At 52.6% G+C, this 17,708-nt stretch overlaps 8 protein-coding genes across 8 annotated transcripts; 4 read left to right on the forward strand and 4 right to left on the reverse strand.

The window, feature by feature from the left end:
* Positions 1-512: 512 nt before the first annotated feature.
* Positions 513-1,151, reverse strand: Z520_10376 (uncharacterized protein; the record flags this gene model as incomplete). The annotated part of the gene is made up of 1 exon (XM_016780869.1): positions 513-1,151. One exon carries the CDS (start codon positions 1,149-1,151, stop codon positions 513-515), a length of 639 nt encoding a protein of 212 aa, XP_016628162.1.
* Positions 1,152-2,498: 1,347 nt separating this feature from the next.
* Z520_10377 (uncharacterized protein) lies at positions 2,499-3,694 on the reverse strand (the record flags this gene model as incomplete). The annotated part of the gene is made up of 3 exons (XM_016780870.1): positions 2,499-2,891; positions 2,949-3,150; positions 3,201-3,694. 3 exons carry the CDS (start codon positions 3,692-3,694, stop codon positions 2,499-2,501), a joined length of 1,089 nt encoding a protein of 362 aa, XP_016628163.1.
* A 1,005-nt stretch (positions 3,695-4,699) lies between these two features.
* Z520_10378 (uncharacterized protein) lies at positions 4,700-5,323 on the forward strand (the record flags this gene model as incomplete). Its single annotated transcript, XM_016780871.1, has 1 exon — positions 4,700-5,323. The coding sequence occupies one exon, from the start codon at positions 4,700-4,702 to the stop codon at positions 5,321-5,323; it is 624 nt and encodes a 207-aa protein (XP_016628164.1).
* A 471-nt stretch (positions 5,324-5,794) lies between these two features.
* On the forward strand, positions 5,795-7,032 carry Z520_10379 (uncharacterized protein; the record flags this gene model as incomplete). Its single annotated transcript, XM_016780872.1, has 2 exons — positions 5,795-6,313; positions 6,466-7,032. The coding sequence occupies 2 exons, from the start codon at positions 5,795-5,797 to the stop codon at positions 7,030-7,032; spliced, it is 1,086 nt and encodes a 361-aa protein (XP_016628165.1).
* A 655-nt stretch (positions 7,033-7,687) lies between these two features.
* On the reverse strand, positions 7,688-8,434 carry Z520_10380 (uncharacterized protein; the record flags this gene model as incomplete). Its single annotated transcript, XM_016780873.1, has 1 exon — positions 7,688-8,434. One exon carries the CDS (start codon positions 8,432-8,434, stop codon positions 7,688-7,690), a length of 747 nt encoding a protein of 248 aa, XP_016628166.1.
* Positions 8,435-9,150: 716 nt separating this feature from the next.
* Z520_10381 (uncharacterized protein) lies at positions 9,151-11,942 on the reverse strand (the record flags this gene model as incomplete). Its single annotated transcript, XM_016780874.1, has 4 exons — positions 9,151-10,319; positions 10,379-11,727; positions 11,792-11,818; positions 11,875-11,942. The coding sequence occupies 4 exons, from the start codon at positions 11,940-11,942 to the stop codon at positions 9,151-9,153; spliced, it is 2,613 nt and encodes an 870-aa protein (XP_016628167.1).
* Positions 11,943-13,188: 1,246 nt separating this feature from the next.
* On the forward strand, positions 13,189-13,965 carry Z520_10382 (uncharacterized protein; the record flags this gene model as incomplete). Its single annotated transcript, XM_016780875.1, has 1 exon — positions 13,189-13,965. One exon carries the CDS (start codon positions 13,189-13,191, stop codon positions 13,963-13,965), a length of 777 nt encoding a protein of 258 aa, XP_016628168.1.
* Positions 13,966-16,201: 2,236 nt separating this feature from the next.
* Positions 16,202-17,242, forward strand: Z520_10383 (uncharacterized protein; the record flags this gene model as incomplete). Its single annotated transcript, XM_016780876.1, has 1 exon — positions 16,202-17,242. The coding sequence occupies one exon, from the start codon at positions 16,202-16,204 to the stop codon at positions 17,240-17,242; it is 1,041 nt and encodes a 346-aa protein (XP_016628169.1).
* Between the last annotated feature and the right edge of the window lie 466 nt (positions 17,243-17,708).

Consider the following 17,708-nt stretch of genomic DNA (forward strand, 5'->3'; position numbering starts at 1 on the left):
TGCCATTTATTTCTAACGTCGGCTCGAGCTATCCTAGACAGAACCACAGAACATCTTGTCTTCCGTCTGATTGGAAGCTTCTTTCTTGGTATATTTCGGCATAATAATACCTAATAAAACTTGATATAGTCAAAATCCGTTAAAGCAGGCTCTATATCAGCCACCAAAATACGGATCTAGAACCGCGGAGACATTTTTGCCAAAAGGTAGAAAAGTGACATATGTATATCTCCATCATCACACATTAGTCCATTTTGGACGGGAAGAGTGAACCAACACAAAATGAAACGGGCAATGAGTCCACCGCCTGAAGCACAGCGCCCAACCAAGTTGAACCAACCAATACTGCTGCAAACCCGCAATGGCAGACTCCTCTTTTGTAAAAGCCCCAATCACACCAAGATGTCCAAAACCGACCCACAAATGAAATGTATTTCCAAGAAGAATAGAACCAAATATATCTTCTCTCCTTCCTCTGCAATCACGCAAACTCATGCCGTCTCTGATATTGATCAACTGCTGGGGAGACAGACGTTGTTGATGTCATTGGTGCAGGAACCGGCCCCGCCGTTCGCCCTCTCGAGCAAGTCGTAGTTGGTATCTCCTACTGTGGTCGACGGGAGCTCGTCGTAAAGATAGCACGTCTGCGTTGTGATATCGATGACGGCACTCATGCAGAGATTGTTATTGTCGCACTCGTCCGAACAGTACTCGACGTGGTTTTCAATGACGCCGTCTAGCGAGTAAGACCCCAGTTCTACGGCGCCTATCGAGTAGATGCCCGCGACACCACAAAACGTGTAGTAAGAGCAGCCGCAGAAACTGTTGGCCTTGTAGAATTCGCCGGTGCAGTCGTCTGTTGGGGTGGGGCTGGCTGAAGTGGTGGTGGAGGTGCTGGTAGAAGTCGTCGTCGTCCACCATGAAGTTGACCACGAGCTTGACCATGAGTTTGACCACGAGGAGCTTGGCCACGATGAGGTCGGCCAAGAGGTTGACCAAGAGGTAGACCAGGAGGTAGACGTTGGGATGCCATAAGGGTCATTCGACCAAGAAGTGCTGGTGGGAACATTTCCACCTTCTGCGATACCGGCAGCTGCGATGTCAAATGACAGCGCCACAAGGAGAAAGGTCAAGACTGAAGCTGACGCCATTTTGAAGTGTGTTGTAGGACGGTGAAAGAAAGACAAAGTGAAGCAAATGACTCTGGCGCTGGTAATTCTGATCGAGTGCCGTCGAGCATTTTATAGCTCTTGCCGTACGGCGAGAGAAGCCCCAAGGCTAAGTTCCTGCTGGAGGATTCATTGTGTAAACAGCGGTAGAAATCAACAAGCCCAAGGCGTCCTGCCATGGAAAGTTACACTTGTTCGTCCATAGCAACGATGCTATGGTATCTTCGGCATACCACCAGCTTTGTGTGTCCCGGACGAGGCTCTCGCCCAGTAGTCGCTTTCTTGTTGTTCGTCAAGAGCAAGCCACCAGCATATCATTGTCCTAAACCAAATGCAGAGTTTGATATTAGCAGAGACAATAATCGATTGAGGTCAAAAACACGGCTGGTAGTCGAAAAGGATTTCTTTGGGTTCAATTGTTACCTGTTGTCGAAGCGTTGGGCCGTTTTTGTAGAGCCAAGGCCCAAACCGGTTGCAGGAATGCCCGCAGATCGCAACTTCTTCTTCAGGAGGTCCTGTCGAAGGCTAAATGGGAGAGACATGATTAGTGCAAGCATACGCTGCAGACGAAACTGTTTCAAGCCGTCAAGAGCAGATCCAAGTACCTAGGGTAGTTTGTGAAGCGGGCTGAGGCAGAGAGAAGCTTTGGGCCAAGTTCGACAGAGTTCAACGGCGCCAACCAGGAAATTAATGTTTTGGCGCTGAGAGTATGTTGTTTCGCGAACATGTCTACCCATCCTGCCGTAGGAAACCACAACACAGGTCCCTAGCCAATACAATCATGAAGATCCGGAGACGGGCCGTAGATTAGTCTGCGTCAAGACAATGGGAGACGGGCGGAGCTTGTCAATTGCTTGTAGATCCTAGACTAGCCGAATCAAGTATATTTGTGGAGGGGTGTCCATATTGTCCGTAACAGGAGCTATCTCGCTATGTAGAGGATGGAGCAGTAATTACGGAAAATAAATCCTTGTATTTGGGAGCAATAGTACACCGGACATCGCAAGCTTGTTATGATCGTTACGAACTGGTCTTCCCCAGGGCTTCATCCGCTGTAGGGCCAGCATCTCATCTAAGTACTACCTCATCGTCATCTACCTTGGGCATGTGTCAATGTAGAGCCGTAATTTTACATAGCTCCATGGTCATCCAAAACCCAAATAGTCATGTCACAACAATATCCAGACAGGCCTTGAACACCCTGCTCGAGAACCAGATAGACCCTGTTGCTGTCTCACGGAAGCACACCCCCGCCAGAATGTATCGCAGCACAGAACGTACGCTTCACATTTCATCAATATCGCCATCACATTTTCTGTCGCCATAATCTCATGTGTGGTCAGCATCTTTCTTTCGTCGTGTTCCCCTGACCTCGCGGAGCCGTCTTTGGTGTTCCGAGTCGACCTGGCTTCTCTCTGTATCACTGTCCAGATCCCTCTGCTTTGTGCTCCTGCTACGGCTTCTATCCGCGTGCCTTGTTTCGGATTCAACTGGTCGGATTTCATCTGTCGCCCTATCTTTGCCTTTAGATGAAGAGTGCCGCCGTGATGCAGGTGGTCTGCTGCCGTCCATTTCGGTCATCTCAGGGATATCCCGATGTTTGCGTTGAGAAGAGAGTCTCTTGGACCTTCTGTCACGCTTGCTGGAAGACGCTGCGAGCGCGCCGCCTCCCAGAACGGCTGGGTCATTGTGATATTCCCAACCTTTTGTATAATGCATATGCTTCGCCATTGGGTTAGCGGGACTGCTGCACCAAATGTTCATTACGTTGTGGCCTACCTGATGCGGACCCCAGATATCAGGAGTTGCCGCCCTACCGTCTCCTCTCCCATCGGCGGGTGGGAATCCCGAAGCTGCTGCCCTTCGTTCCTCGCTCTTCCTGTGTTGTCGCCGCTTGAACCAGATGGCAAGCCACGTAAGCAGGGCAAATCCAACTGCGAGAATTCCAAGCATGAGGATCCATCGCCAATGACCATCGATCCTGCAACATTTGTCAACATCTCAGTCGATATTCTCCTAGAACGGACCTACCAGGACTGATGTGAAGGAGGGGCAGGCGCAGATGCGCTTCCTGTCCCGGTGTTTGTAGCTGTCGGAGGAGGTGTAGAAGTACTCGTGATGGTCACAACAGTTGTAGAGCTCGGTTGGAAGGTGGAGGTCGTGGTCTCTAACGGATCGATGCCGCGACCCACCTGTTGACAGAAATTTGTGAACCATGTTTGCAGCAGGTCTCTGTCAGACTCGCTCGTGCATTCGGCAGTGCAGATGGCGTCTGGAGAGCCGTACAGTGCCTGCAGGAAGCTGCTCTGACAGAAGCAATTCTCGTATGTGATTTGATTTGTGGCGGGTTGGGCTGGGGGCACACAAGCGGTCTGTGCCTGGAGTAGGACCGCACAATTGACAGCGCAGCTAGGGAATTGGGCGGATGACGATGTCGGAACAATGCTCTGAGCCGACACGAGTCGCAAGAGGCTGAGAAGGAGAGGTGAGGACTTAAGGAGGGAGGAGGAGCGCATTCTGATCATGGTTGATCTTTGTCGCGCACGCTTTGGACGAGGTCACCGGGTCCTGTTAAAGGGCAATTCGCGAGCGCATTGATGATCGTCGAAGGGAGCGAACATGGGTCGGACTGTTGAAGTAGAGGACCGGTGATGGAGTCTAGGGAAAGCAAACGGCGGACATTGTGAGTCGCCGCATCTACCAGCAATTCAAACGAGCGAGATGCTGCAAAGTCGGAGGCGGGCAACAGCAGAGGGCAGAAACAAGGCGAATGGAAAGGGAGTGGACGTAGGAACTTAAAGGACATGCTAGGATTGTAGGCCGGGATTTGACAAGCACTATTCAATTGGCACATCCGGTTCCAGAAAGGCAAATGAACGAGCCGGTGAAAAAGAAGCAGGGGACGGATTGAGGCAACATGCATAACGCAGGTTCGCGCGAAGGAAAAAGGAGGACGGGATGCACGGTTGGTGGAGGGGGATTGCAATGCAGAAAGTGACGGGTAGAGGCAGTTACATCCACTTGCAATTGGAGGTCGACGGCAAGCTCTCCACCCGGCAGCTAATGGTGGTCAAATCAGTGCTTGGGGGTTCACCGGGGGTCCGTAGAAGGAGGGCAAGCAAGCCGCAAGATAGGTCATCCAGGCTTCCCGGGGGCAGATGAGTTCATTTGCAGGCGGACCTCTCTGCAGCATCACAGGCAAAGTTTAGGCGGGGCTACGCCTAGGGGCAATAGAGAGCCAGCCTTGGCTGCTTTTGGGGAGGAGGGGAGCCGCCAGTGTCCGCCACCTCGGCTGCTCGCTTCGCAACAGACATGGCTGGGAGTGGGGATTCACCTAGGTAAGGTCTAGGTACCTACCTTACCTAGGTAGCACCGTAGCAGCCCAGGTACCTCAGTAACACCGAGTACCCCGTACCTCTTACCTATCGGGCTATCTCAAACTGCATCTTCGGTTCACAAACTCTCGTGCACCGCAACTCAAGATTTGATGCCTCGCTCAACCGTACCGTCCATCCCGTTGTCTGCCCATCATGTCCAAGTCCGTCTCATCCTCCTCGGCTCTCCTCACACGTCTCTTCCAGGATCTCTCCGGCACCTGGCTACTCAACCGTAAGTTACAAAGCGGCAACCCTTCAGAGCCATCAGGACGATGCTCAGGCACAGCGACATTTACAAAGTCCCCTTCTCCGTCACCTGTGCTTGACGCCGATGGAAAGCTCAACATTGCCGATGCAGAACTCTTGTATCATGAGCAGGGTGACTTTGAAATGATGAAGGCTGTCGGCAACAACTTGGCCAGCGTTCCCACCTTCACCTTCTCGAGGAAATACATCTGGCGTTTGTCAAGGACCGAGAATGCCTATACAATCAGCATCTGGTTTACCAAGCCTGGCACCGAGACTATTGACTATCTCTTCCACAAGATAGACCTGCCTTTCGACAACGACCTAGATTCGGAGTCGGAACTGAGGCTCGTCCTCAATGGTACAGGAGGCCATCTATGCGTGGAAGATTTTTACAACAGTTCTTACTCATTCACAATGAAGCGCTCTGACGCGAATTCACCTTTCTCTCTGACCTCTTGGACTACCCTTCATGAGGTTCTCGGTCCCAAGAAAGATCAACACATTGAGACGACTTTCGTCAAACCCTGAACAAGCTCGACTCAAGGTACTTGGAGACATCCCAGCTCGATTGTCCACGTGTCCATTGAGTTGACGCGGTAGAATGGCTTCGATGGTCTGCTTCCTCAAAATACACAATTATCAAAAAGGGCGTGGCAATCAGGAAAAATCAACTTCGGCATGAATTAGCTGGACTAATCAAACTCTGAATTTCCCGAGTATCCACAGCTGCCATTCGAACAAAACGCCTCGAGCGTGACTTCAACAGCCGTTCTCCGGCTTTGGGAAGACCACGGACAACACCTCACCATATCGAATCGCACTTACCTGCCAAGTCCATTATCCGTCGGTGAAATGATATTACCATTGGCCGTAGCGAACTTCGGGCCATATTTCGTCGCCTACAAAATGTTATCAACCCCCCCAATACCAACAACCTCAGCAGTAAGCGGAATCTGGGCACAGGGCACCGGGTAAGGAAACACATAGGTCGATCCTGCCATGGCATCAAGCAACAACCTTCCTTTGAAGACCGAGGATGTTCCTCTCCCCGAGATATTTGCCTCCATCCCACGACACCCCCTCACTCTGGGCCCATCCCCCATTCATGCTCTTCCAAACATGACCGCTGCCCTGGGGGGCAAAGTCGGTATCTATGCTAAGCGGGAAGACCTCAACTCTGCCCTCGCATTTGGTGGTAACAAGACTCGGAAACTCGAATATTTAGTCCCCGACGCCCTCTCCAAGAACTGCGACACTTTAGTCTCCATTGGCGGATACCAGTCGAATCATACCCGCCAGGTTGCTGCTGCTGCTGCCAAGGTGGGGTTGAAGTGTAAGCTTGTGCAAGAGAAATGGGTGAATCATGATGACGTTGGGTATGATAAGGTGGGAAATATCCAGCTGTCGAGGCTTATGAGCGCAGATGTGAGGCTCGATCAGTCTGGGTTCGGCATTGAACACAAGCAGACACTGAAAAGGTTGGAGGAGGAAGTCATTGCTCAGGGCGGGAAACCCTATGTGAGTTTGATCCCACTCTGCGCACTGCAAGTTGATGCCGGATGCCAATGCCTCGACTTGGATCAGAAGTACGCTCAGGCAGTGCTTGAAGTCGACCTCCTGCTGCTCTTCATTGGCCCACATTCCGGTGTTAAACACTGACTCCCGGCTAGTATATCCCTGCCGGCGCCTCAGACCATCCTTTGGGCGGTCTCGGCTTTGCTCGATGGGCCTTCGAGGTGCACGCTCAAGAACAACAACTCGATCAGTTCTTCGACACGATCATCGTCTGTGCCGTCACAGGCTCCACGTTCGCAGGCATGGTGGCCGGCTTCAAACTTCTTGAAAGCCTCCATCCCCAGTCTGACGAGAAGAAGAGAAAGATCATCGGCATCGACGCCAGCGCCAAACCAAAGGAGACATTTGACCAAGTACTACGTATTGCTCGACAAACAGCCCTCAAAATCGGGCTTAGCGAAGCCGACATCAACGAGAGCGACATCATTCTCGATACGCGGTACCATGCGGGCACTTACGGGTTAGCCGACGAAGCAACGCTTGAAGCGATACGGTTTGGAGCCAGGACAGAAGCGTTCATTACCGATCCAGTGTATGAGGGCAAGAGTCTCGCGGGGATGATCGACATGATTAGGAAAGGGGAGATTGCAGAAGGAAGTACAGTGCTATATGCCCACTTGGGCGGACAGATGGCGCTGAGTGCGTATTCAGAGATTCAGTGAGAAAGAGTCGCGTTCTCAATGCAGCGCTACTAGAGAACAGAAGGAGCGGATCCAGGCAAAGGATTATATACATCTGCAACACTGTTTGTTGTGTGTAGAACCTGCATCTACTCCTGCCGGAATACGCGCGACAATGGTCCTCTGAAAGTTGGATCTTTGAACAAGTTGTAGTGCTGCTGAAGACACGAGATCTGTAAGGGGGCCTGGTGAGACCCCCGTATGATTTAAATAGATCTAGTCTCACTGTACAAGAGGACAGAGTTTCACAACCACCTTATCCAAAATGTGGTGGGCGGGGAGGGAGCACGTCGCCTTGTAAACCCGTCCTTCTGCTAACGAATCGCTGATAACTGACCACGTAACCCAGGTATATGGGTTGCGATCCAACTTGTTGACTCTCTCACATTCGCAGTATTCACGCAGCCTCTTCTCTTGCACAAAGCATGTCTGGAGCCCTCCAGACGGGGATGGAGCTTGTAGCTGTTAGGCACCTATCTTCCTTTGCGCCCCTGACTCTATCTATCAGAACCTTGCGTACCAAGCAAACCCCGACCGGGGGGGGGACACTCCATTCCTTCAAGATCTATTTTCTAACACTTCTTGAATCTCGGCGAATCCTTTCCCCCCAACTGCCAAAGAAGAAAAAAAAAATGATTTAATTCTTGACCTTTCCAGGCCTCTCGGACCCGGTCTTCTGAAACCCATGGAGGTACGAGTAAAGCCACTTGAGCATGACGGTATTCCCCGCCATGACGACCGCCGACAAGCCAAACAGACCCGCGCGCTGAGTCTGGTCCAACATGCCGAAAAGCGGGTACGGGTAGAAGCCGTTGTACGAGTAACACAGCTCGATCCAGAACCAGTACAGAAAGGCGATGACGGTGGACAGCAGGATGGCGGGTAAGACGGTGATGGTCCAGGGGGGGCTGAAGAGGAGGAGGTCGACGAGGAGGAGCGCCGAGGGGGTCAAATGGAAGCTGACGTCCGCGGGCAGAGGCAGTTCCAATTCCTTGGGCACGACGAGTTGCGGGTCGATGGCCCGGAGGCCCCAGTAGAGCGTCGAGACCAGCACCTCCATGGGCGCGGAGCACATGCTCAACACGTTCTTGGCGGCGAAGAGTCTCGGCGACAGCGTCAGGTCGGCCAACAGGCCCAGGATGAAGGTGGCGGTCGCGAGCGTCAGGCCGATGATGGTCAGGTACTGGAAATGCCACCCGTACGCGCGGTTGATGTGGTTCGGGTGCGTCGACAGCCAGTTGAAGCTGTAGCTGAAACTCGCGAGCCCGGCGCTGTGAAGTAAGGCCGACACACCCCGTGAGGGAGACTGTAGTTTCTGTAACGGGTGGCGGCGGATGAGTGTGTCCATTCGAGGTGTCTTGGACCGCTGCAAGTCAGGAGCCATGATGGGTTTTTGTTTTCGATGCTTCTTTTTTTCCTCTGGGAGAAGTTCGAAGGGCTGGGGGAAGAGGGTGGTGATATGTACAGAGTGGACTAACGGTTTGGGGGGACGCCGCTCAGTTGTTGCCTAAAAATCAGAGGTTGAAAAACCCAAATTGAAGAGACAGGAAAGGACAGAGATCAAGAGAATGAGCGTCCGGTCGAAATATCCCCGGGCGTATATGCAAGGCGTCCGATGCTCTCAAGAGATAGACTGAGAGAAAGACACAGCGAGAAGATTCTGAAGATTCTGAAGATTCAACAAGGACGAGTGAGATGGAGGCTGACGTAAATCCAACTTGATGCGTTGGCGGCATTTCATTTCCGAGCATCATGGCGCCACATCAGCCTCGCAGCCTCGCAGTCTTGCGACACATACCTAAGGTACCTACGTGAACAAAGCCCAAGCACATTCAGTAGGTCATTAGTTCTCAGAGCGGACTTGACAAGTCTAAAGTCTGGCTCGTGAAAATAAATCGAAATGTCACATCGACTTCGTCACCATGAATATGTAGATATGTACCCATATAATGTAAGGACAGTGGGTATTTGGACCACGCCCGCAACTCCAACGCTCAAGAAAAAAAAGCTCCATAAATATCACGAGGGAAACATAAGACCGATAGGCTTCTTTTCCCTTTTCACAACCCCCTTCATAAACATTCAGGTCCAGACAGGTGGTCATCCAAAGAACTCGCCCGTGACCAGACATTCCCAACTGAAGCCGCTCCTCCAAACTTCTTCCATAATCCGCCGGGCCCGGCTGACTTGACACATTCCAAGCCCTTCGGCTCCTTTGATTCGACTGAGCACTTCTGCGCGATCCAAGGCATCGTCCGCTTCGACTCCAGCGGTGAACATGGGAAAGAGCAAACATGCTTCGGCACTTCCGCCAATTCGAAGTTGCTGCAGGATCTTGACAATTTCATGGACTGCCATCTGTACCTCCGGGTCTCCGCGCGGAAGGTTATGGATGCGTCGCAAGAGGTGGACCAGCCCAGCCCAATGAAAGGCTGAGTTTGTCGCCAGGGATTCCTCGACATCCTTCTCCGACATCTCGGCATAAGCGGAATTACGACGCGTGCCGTGCGTCCCGCAGAGAGATGCTTTCGTGACCTGGGGACTGTGATGCGCGCACTGGATCTGTTCATGGTTGCGAGCTCGCTCAAGATCGTGACGCAATTTCTCCGCCCTGTTGAGTATGTCCATCGAAGGCTTCCAGTCTTCGTTGATCTGTCCTGTGTCGGGGTCAATTCTGCCTGCGGTTTCACATTCTCTCGCCAAAACAGCCACCTGAGCTAGGATTTGCACACATCGCGTAGTAAACCCGAGAAGACAGTCAATCGTATAGTCATCTTCATCGTCGCCATCATCGTCGGTCAAGGACAGCTCTTTAGCTGATGTGCTGTCCTCGTGCGAACTGGACCAATAGTTGCCGGCAAAGAGCGGCTCCTCGTTACGCCTCCCGGATAGTGAGCCCATCACGTCGAGATACGCCAGCCACCGCGTCAAGAAGTACATGACAGGGTCTTTGCGCGAAATGGAATGCGGGCCTGTGCGAGCACGAATAATGCTCCTAGCAATGCTGAGATGATTTTGCCATGGTATCGATACACCAAAACTGGAAGGTGAGATGATTTCTAACGAGGCGAGCATGATGGCCGTCGCCAAGTTTGCGTTCGAAACCTCGGTGTCCGACACGTTATCCAGAGTCTGCCGTAGGGAAGGAAAGACATCCCTGACCCAGAGCGCTATGCGATTCGCGGGTTCGGGGTGATTTAAAAGCCGGGCTCGGTGGCAAGCTGAGTACGCCAGCAGCAGATTCAGCAGATTCGGGTTATCAACAGCCACTATTTCAGGTCAGAGGATGAATCCTATCACGAAGCATTCGAGGATCTTGCAGACTTACTCTTTGGTAGTATCGTTTTGAAGGGGTTTTCTGGACAATCGTGGGGTACGAGGATTTTGGCCGTGTGGTTGAGGAAGTGATGGAAATATAAAAGGTTCATCGGGTTCTCTGACAGCGTGCGAGGCAATGGCTCCAATTTTCGGGGGATCTTGATGGGCACAGGGGAGGCATAGTATCCTCCACTTGCGAACACCGTCTCTCGACTGACCAACCCGAAGCCAAACTCGGGGACACCCAGATCTGTGTCATTCAACCAAGACTCGAAGTCGCTGTGTTCCGATGGTGACATGCCTGAGATGGCCATGGTATCGTTGTTCCGGGGAATATCGAGATCGACATTACCACGGTCTTGGCCGTAAGTTTCCGTTTCTGAGTACGATATCATCCGCTGATGTAAAGAGCCCCGTCGAGGAATCTGTTCATCGGCCGTCCCGTTCTGATCAGATTGCTTCGAATCTCTGCGATCCCCAGGCTCCGGATCTTCAGAGAGCAGCGAGCTCACAGAGATCCGTCTGTCCTCGTTGTCTTGTGTCTGAGAGGTCGACGAAGTTGCTGGAGTCAAGGGATTGCTAAGATAGGAGGGGAAGAAAGTAGGCGTGTTCGGGTTGAATTGGACCCGCGGGCCAACCTCTTCAGTGTCATTCGGACCATAGGATCCTGCTCGTTGATAACTAGGGGCAGTCCTCCCGAAACTGTCTGTTCTCGGACTCAATTTCATCCTCTTGTTCGGGTTGTAGGGCGAATGGACGGATTCTTGATAAACCATTGGATTAGACGTGTGCATAGGCGGAGGCATCTGCATGGAATAACCATTGAAATTGTTCATTCCATTGCCGAGGTTCGGACTGCCAAAGCCAGATTCTTGCGGAGAAGGATAGGGTGGCAGAGATAGCGGGTGTCGTACAGAGGGCGGGATGAGAGCAGGGTCGGCAACAGAGGAAGGATTCACATTGGCGCTGTCACCCCACTGGGGAGTTCTCAGCATCGGCGGAGGAGGAAGGATGGCAGGGTTGAAGTCAGTCGTCGCCGGGACAGAGAGATTGTTGGAGAAATGATTAATCGAAGGCAAGCCAGATTCTGCGGAAGATTGATCGACTGGATAGTCGGGAACCTGGATAGTGACTGGAGGGCCTAACATCTGGTCGTTGATGTTGGGACTCTGGTCGAGGCCGCCGTTGGTGTATCCATTCGAGGGTGGTTGAGGAGTGCCGAACGACAGGATCTGTGCGCCGGGCTTTGCATTTCCTTCCTCTTTCTTTTTGTTCCGACCATCCCAGTTCAATCGAATACTGTAGTCGCAGGTTTCGCCTTGTCGCTGACAGTTGGCGCAGGTCGGCTTCTCCTCACCACTGGAAAACACATTGTCAGCATCAATTCAACCAATTCACGTGCGGAGCGGAAAGAGCAACCTACCATTTGACCTTCCTCGACTTGCAGGGCCTGCGGAAAGAAAGATAAGTTATTGAGCTGGCCACTTTGAGGGTGTATAGACCAACCAGCAACCATTCCTAGAGCGCTTCTTGACCTCTTTCCCATCCTGGTCGGGTTTCTTTGGGCGCGGCATTGCGTCTGCGGAGACTCGTCACCGGTGACGGTCGTGGGACAGCGACATCAGCGTCTGTGCGGAGATGGAATGTGACTCGGCGTGAAATGAAGTGGTCATCTCAGAGTCATTCCCGACGAGGAGTAGATAAGTTTGTGGAAAGGACCGAGAGTCGAGAGGACTAGTTAGACTCGAAGGCCGCCGACGCGGGACAGACTTAAGACTGGCGAGATGCTGGCACGGGCTTCAGGGTTGCGAAAGCGGCATAGGCGGGGAGGATGCGGCAGAGAGTGTGTGCCATAACCATACAACCTCCAACTCAATGGTCCTCTGGACAAGAAAGGGGATGGAATTGACACTGATAGGTTTATTCGTCTTTGGGAGGTTAACCAAAAGAGGAGCAGTGTCGAGCCTTTCGCAGGCGGCCTGGGGGAGCGCTTTGGGCGAGTAGAAGGCGCAGATAGGCTAGACAAGTGCAATGGCGCACCTGTTGGACACGAGGTGGACAAGGTGAGCCGGGCGTGAGCATCCGAACAAGGTCGAGGGCTAGAGCACCGAGAAGAAGCCCTCGAAGACTTATTTCCCAGAGGGGTCCATCATTACCCGAGCTGAACTGAGAACTTCTTCCGGCAGAATGCACGGGCCACAATAATGTCCAACCGGTTTATGCTGATTTTTGAAACTTACCTAGGTAGGCACCGCCGGCCAGTTGGGCAGTGGGGACTGAGCACTGAGGAGTCAGGACGAGGCGCTGGGCACCATCCCGATGCGAGCATGGGCCTGAACAAGACGATGCTATCGCCTTGCTGAACTACTGAAAGTTCTAAACGAGTAGCTGCCCAGGTACTGGCCAGGCGCGCCTGAGGAGTGCCCGTGGTGCCCGTACTTGTAAAGTTTAAGGGCATTTTAGTGAGGGACTTTGGGGGTGGCTCTGCCTCCAATATGCACGTGTTCGGCCCAAGGATTTCGACCTCCACCACCACCACACCACACCACACCAAAGCTGCGCTCCCGTCTCAGATCAGCTACAACTCCAATAATTGCAAACTGGCGGCATGCTCTCGTAAATTCATTCTCGATTGGTGAAGAGCAGCTGGCCGGCTCTTTCTATTGGTTCCATTCGGTATACGGGCATCTTCACCAGTCTCTTTCTGGCGTTCGATCTGATAAACCGAACTGAGACACCTTGGGCTACCATCACTTGTTGGGTCCAAAAACTTTTGTTCAATTCTCCTCCCATCAACAACCAGCTGAATTCCGGCTCAGAATGTCCACCAGGACTGCGAGGCTGGGTCTACAGCTGATTCAGACTCGTACGATCCTGGCCCCGACGAAAAAGCCCTTGCCGACAGCACGACGCGAAATCTCCTCGACAGCTCTGGTTGCGCAAAGCCGTCACAGAGTCTCAGCATCCAAGCTCACACCGCTGGCTGCAAATCCGCCCTCCTCAACCACGACACCTTCGTCCTTCTTCACTCCCTCTCTGTGTCGAACGAGAAATGTATCCTCATCCTCGAATGCCTCAGCCGCAACAACCTCCACACCTCCGCCGTCGTCCTCCTCCCCTCCCACGGCTCTAGATTGGAATACTTTCTTCCGCCTTCGAACTGTACGGCGTCGCTACGCCCTCACTTCCTCGATCATTACATCCTTTGCTTCAACCGCCGGAGCATTGGTCGCATTTTCCGAAATCCCAGCCCTTGCAGATAATATCACGAAAATCATTCCTACTGATCCTGTCATTGGTATTGGGATCGCAACATTTGGAGCCACTTTCTTTGGCTGGCTGATCGGCCCTGCTTTTGGAAACACCCTCTGGAGACTGTTGCACCGGAGTCGTCTGCCAGAGTTCAACAAAAAAGAGCGAGCATTTTTTGAAAGGATCAAGAAGCACAGAGTCAACCCAACCGGTGCGAGCACCAACAACCCAGTACCTGATTTCTATGGCGAGAAAGTGGGAAGTGTGGCTGGCTACCGACGGTGGCTCAAAGACCAGCGCGCTTTCAACAGGAAGCGGGGAGGAAACTATCCTCCCACTATGTGAGCTGAGGTGTTTGCTGCGGAAAGCTTACGGGAAAGGATTCAATGTATGGCAAAGAGCGATTTCTCTCGAGCTACTGGGGCCGAGTGCTCTGATGATGATAATGAGGCTACAATTCACAGCTGTGCATTAGAACAAGGCAATGTGGGGGTCGACCTTGTCAGCTGTGCAGATGATTGTTCGAAAAAGCCAACATTCTTGTGTAATAACACTTCAGTTATCACCCTCGTTGTACAACAACTGACACTCCGACATGACAAGATGCAGCTATATTCCAAATGATACCATTCTACCCAAGCTTGGGCTTCTTTCCTTGCAGCTTCCCGTGACAGAGTGTTTTGTACCAGACCTCTCCTCGGCAGGCTCAAAGCATATCTACCTAGGTACCTAGCGAGCTAGATAGGTATTGTCTGGGCTGCGGTCGAATATCGCCTCACACGTGCCACCATGGAGACCACTAGGGTTTTCCTCTCCCAACCCCAGCACATCTCGGACACAGTTCAATCCACATTTCGCAGCTATGTCATCCTAGTGGCTACAACAGCCGTTTCTAGATGACTGAATAGCCTCGACGAAATGCAGCGTGACGCAGCTTCCTAACCAGACTTTGACGCAGAGCCTCGTCGTTGGATCGTGAGGATACCCCGGGACTGCTGCGCCGAATGTGGTATTGATGTCGTCTCCAAAATGAGAGGTGAGTTGGTATTAGTGTTCTGTTGCTAATCCGGATCACTTGGCCCTTATGCACGCCCTTGTATGCGAGTCACGCTGTGTTTACTGTCGACCACCAATCTCCTCCATGCTCCATGGATCACCAGCGAGGCTTCGGATAGAACAGCCTCTTCGGCCAAGTCTCGGGAACCACCATGAGTCAGCGACAGGGCGTCGTGACATTATTCGATGGAAGAGTCGGAGAGCCACAGGCACATCAAGGGGCATCGACCAACCATGAGGCGATCAATGGACGCCAAAATGATCATCCCCGGACAAATTGCCGCAACGATTAACGCATGGATTCGAATTCATCTCGACTGTGGGAAATTCCAGGTGCTGGCGATGCAGGAGAAAAAAACGACGAAGATGCGTGATTTGATGGCCATGCAAAATGTCATCACCTCCATTTCCTTCGCTGCACATGAACTGGCATTCGGACTAAAACCGGCCCCTGGTAATCAGGAACCTACGAGACCTTCATTCCCTTATATCAAGACCTGCTCTCCTGTCGGCCGTACCTTTACATCTTGGACATTCAGGTCCGGTGTCCCAGGCCATTCTGTCCAACCATCATCTTCCAATTCGCGTCCGACGAATCACTTGAGATTCTTATCTACATCTCACGTCCATCAGTCTTGATTACTTATCGATGCGACGCTAGCCACGGATCCCACCTGGCTTTATTTCATCTTCTGGCTAACGCTCACACAAGAAAGTCTAGGCGGGCAGCTATTAGGCTTGTGCTGCTCTTCGGTCCCTGCATATCAGTTGGAACCATATTGGTTCTTGCCTAAGTCAGGCGCGCAAGCTTCCCAAAAAGTCAGGCGTTCTGCGAGCTGAAGCATTCGCCATACCTGAATAAACGAAGTCAAGAAAGGAAGGAAAGCTGAGAACGACGAGGAGACGCATTGTTACATCACACACGGCCTGAAAGATCAGAAGTGCCCAAGGCGTCCTGTCACAACAAAGCGAAGGGGTTTGGAAGTGTTTCTTAAAAGACGCAACATCCTGTCCCTCCGACACTCAAAGAGTACTCGAGTTGACAGACCAGCATCTCGTTCCAAAACCAAGCAAGGGCGATACCTATTATTCCATTGAAGAATCGACATCGAGAGGGTCGCGCCTCGTATTCGGCCGTATCACTCATCCTCAGCGATCAGCCTCAGATCACTCATCCTTACCGCTACTGTCAGGGGCATCAGCCTTACAGTCATCAACATCAGCAGCCCCGACTCGGCAGGAATATCGCCCCGAATTCGCCCACAGAGCTATCAACTTTTTCTAATCATCCTTGACGAGGGCCCTTCTAAGCTGTTGAGACTGGGGAAGAACTATAGAAACCTGAGGCCCTGTCTTGCACGGACTGTTGTTTCCTTTCGCCTTTGAAGGATTCTGGCCTCAATTTTTCATTTTTTTACCCCTGGATTTTTTGGAGGGTTGAACGATAATCTGGGATCGACGCGGTCGAGCATAGCAGCGGTGGCTTTTCTCATCTTCTGAGGACATCAACAAGAGGACAAAGACAATGTCGCAGATCACAGTGTTGGGCTTCTCGCCTTCGCGGGCAGCTGATCAAGGAGTCATTGGTATTCATTGGGCAATCCTGCTCACCCCAGCAACCGAAGCCCAACTGCAGCAGCAGAAGGAGCAGCAGCAGCAGCAGCCGGCGGCATCCAGACCCAAAGCCATGTCTTTCTTCTCGGGTTCGCGGCTGCTGGCGAAGACGGGCAGCAATGCCGCTCCTCCGCTCGAGACGATTCTCTTTGACATGCACAATCACCAGCTCCGCCAGCAGGCGTATCCGGTCCCCGTCAAGGTCGGAGCGGATGACGCCGAGCATTCAACAGAAACAGACGTTGCGGCACAAACTCCTCAGGTGACGACGACAGACATCAGTTCGGACATTCACAACCGACCATTCCGTCTGTGTCTCCGGATGCTGCTGAGCACGCATTCTCTGCCCGTCACCAAGCTCGCGTCCAAAGTCTCGACCTTGCTCTACCGGACACCGACCTACGGGCCCGAAGACGACTGGCTCCTTGCTGCGCTCGACATGCTGGTGGGAGCCGGCATCCTCGAGCCGGCCCAGAACTTCGATTCGGATGGTGTCCTGGCGTTCGCGGGAGACGCTGTCAAGGAGTACCTCTCCCAGATCGAGCAAGGGCACCAGCGGGAGCAGGAAGTGCTGGAGCTGGACTACCTCAGCCACGTGAGGAGCATGGAGCAAGTCAAAGCCATGTTTGGGCAGCAACGACAACAAGTGGCGACGCCCCCTTACACGCCTTCGCAGTCGCCGTCACCTCCAGCGCGCTCGCCCGTACCCGAGGCCGAGAGGAGGGGGTCCGGCACGAAATCCCTCTTCCACCATCACCACTCTTCGAAGCCCCCCAAGTCATCGTCGTCGACCAGCCCGACCGACGTGGTGTACAAGGCTCACAAGTTTCTTGGTCTGCGCATCTCGCCATCGCCGTCGTCGTACGCGCCGCGGCACCGATGGGCAGCCGGTGAAGGTATGAAGCGTGCCTATTTCGAGCGGCAGGATGATCCGTACGGCGGGCTGATGTGAAGCGTTTTGTTTTTTTCCTTGTCTGGGTTTAGGGATCACGAGCAAGAATAACAATAACGAAAATGTCAAGCAGATTGACTCAAGGGAAACAAGGGGCGCAACACCGGCGGCGCATCTCATGGATATGACCGCCCCGAGACCCGGGCGCTGGGACTGGGATAGGGATTGGGAACGAGCCAGCACGGCCAGCTGGAGGTGCGTGACATTGCAATGAAAACCAATTATCTTTGATGACCCATTGAACCACACACACAAATATCACTCAGTCCCACCATTCCACTATTACTCGCGCATACTCATATCCATATACAGCACAGCGAAAAACCCATATCGTGTTCTCCCCCCCTTCCGTTCCTGCACATATAGACAAAGATCCCCCGTCACCCTATCTCTACTTGTCTCGAGAACCCCCAAACCCCAAACCCCCGGGATCCTCAACGCGCCCCCTGACTACCTAACTAACCCC

Source organism: Fonsecaea multimorphosa, assembly GCF_000836435.1.
Source record: "Fonsecaea multimorphosa CBS 102226 unplaced genomic scaffold supercont1.29, whole genome shotgun sequence".
NCBI classification, from domain to species: Eukaryota; Fungi; Ascomycota; class Eurotiomycetes; order Chaetothyriales; family Herpotrichiellaceae; genus Fonsecaea; species Fonsecaea multimorphosa.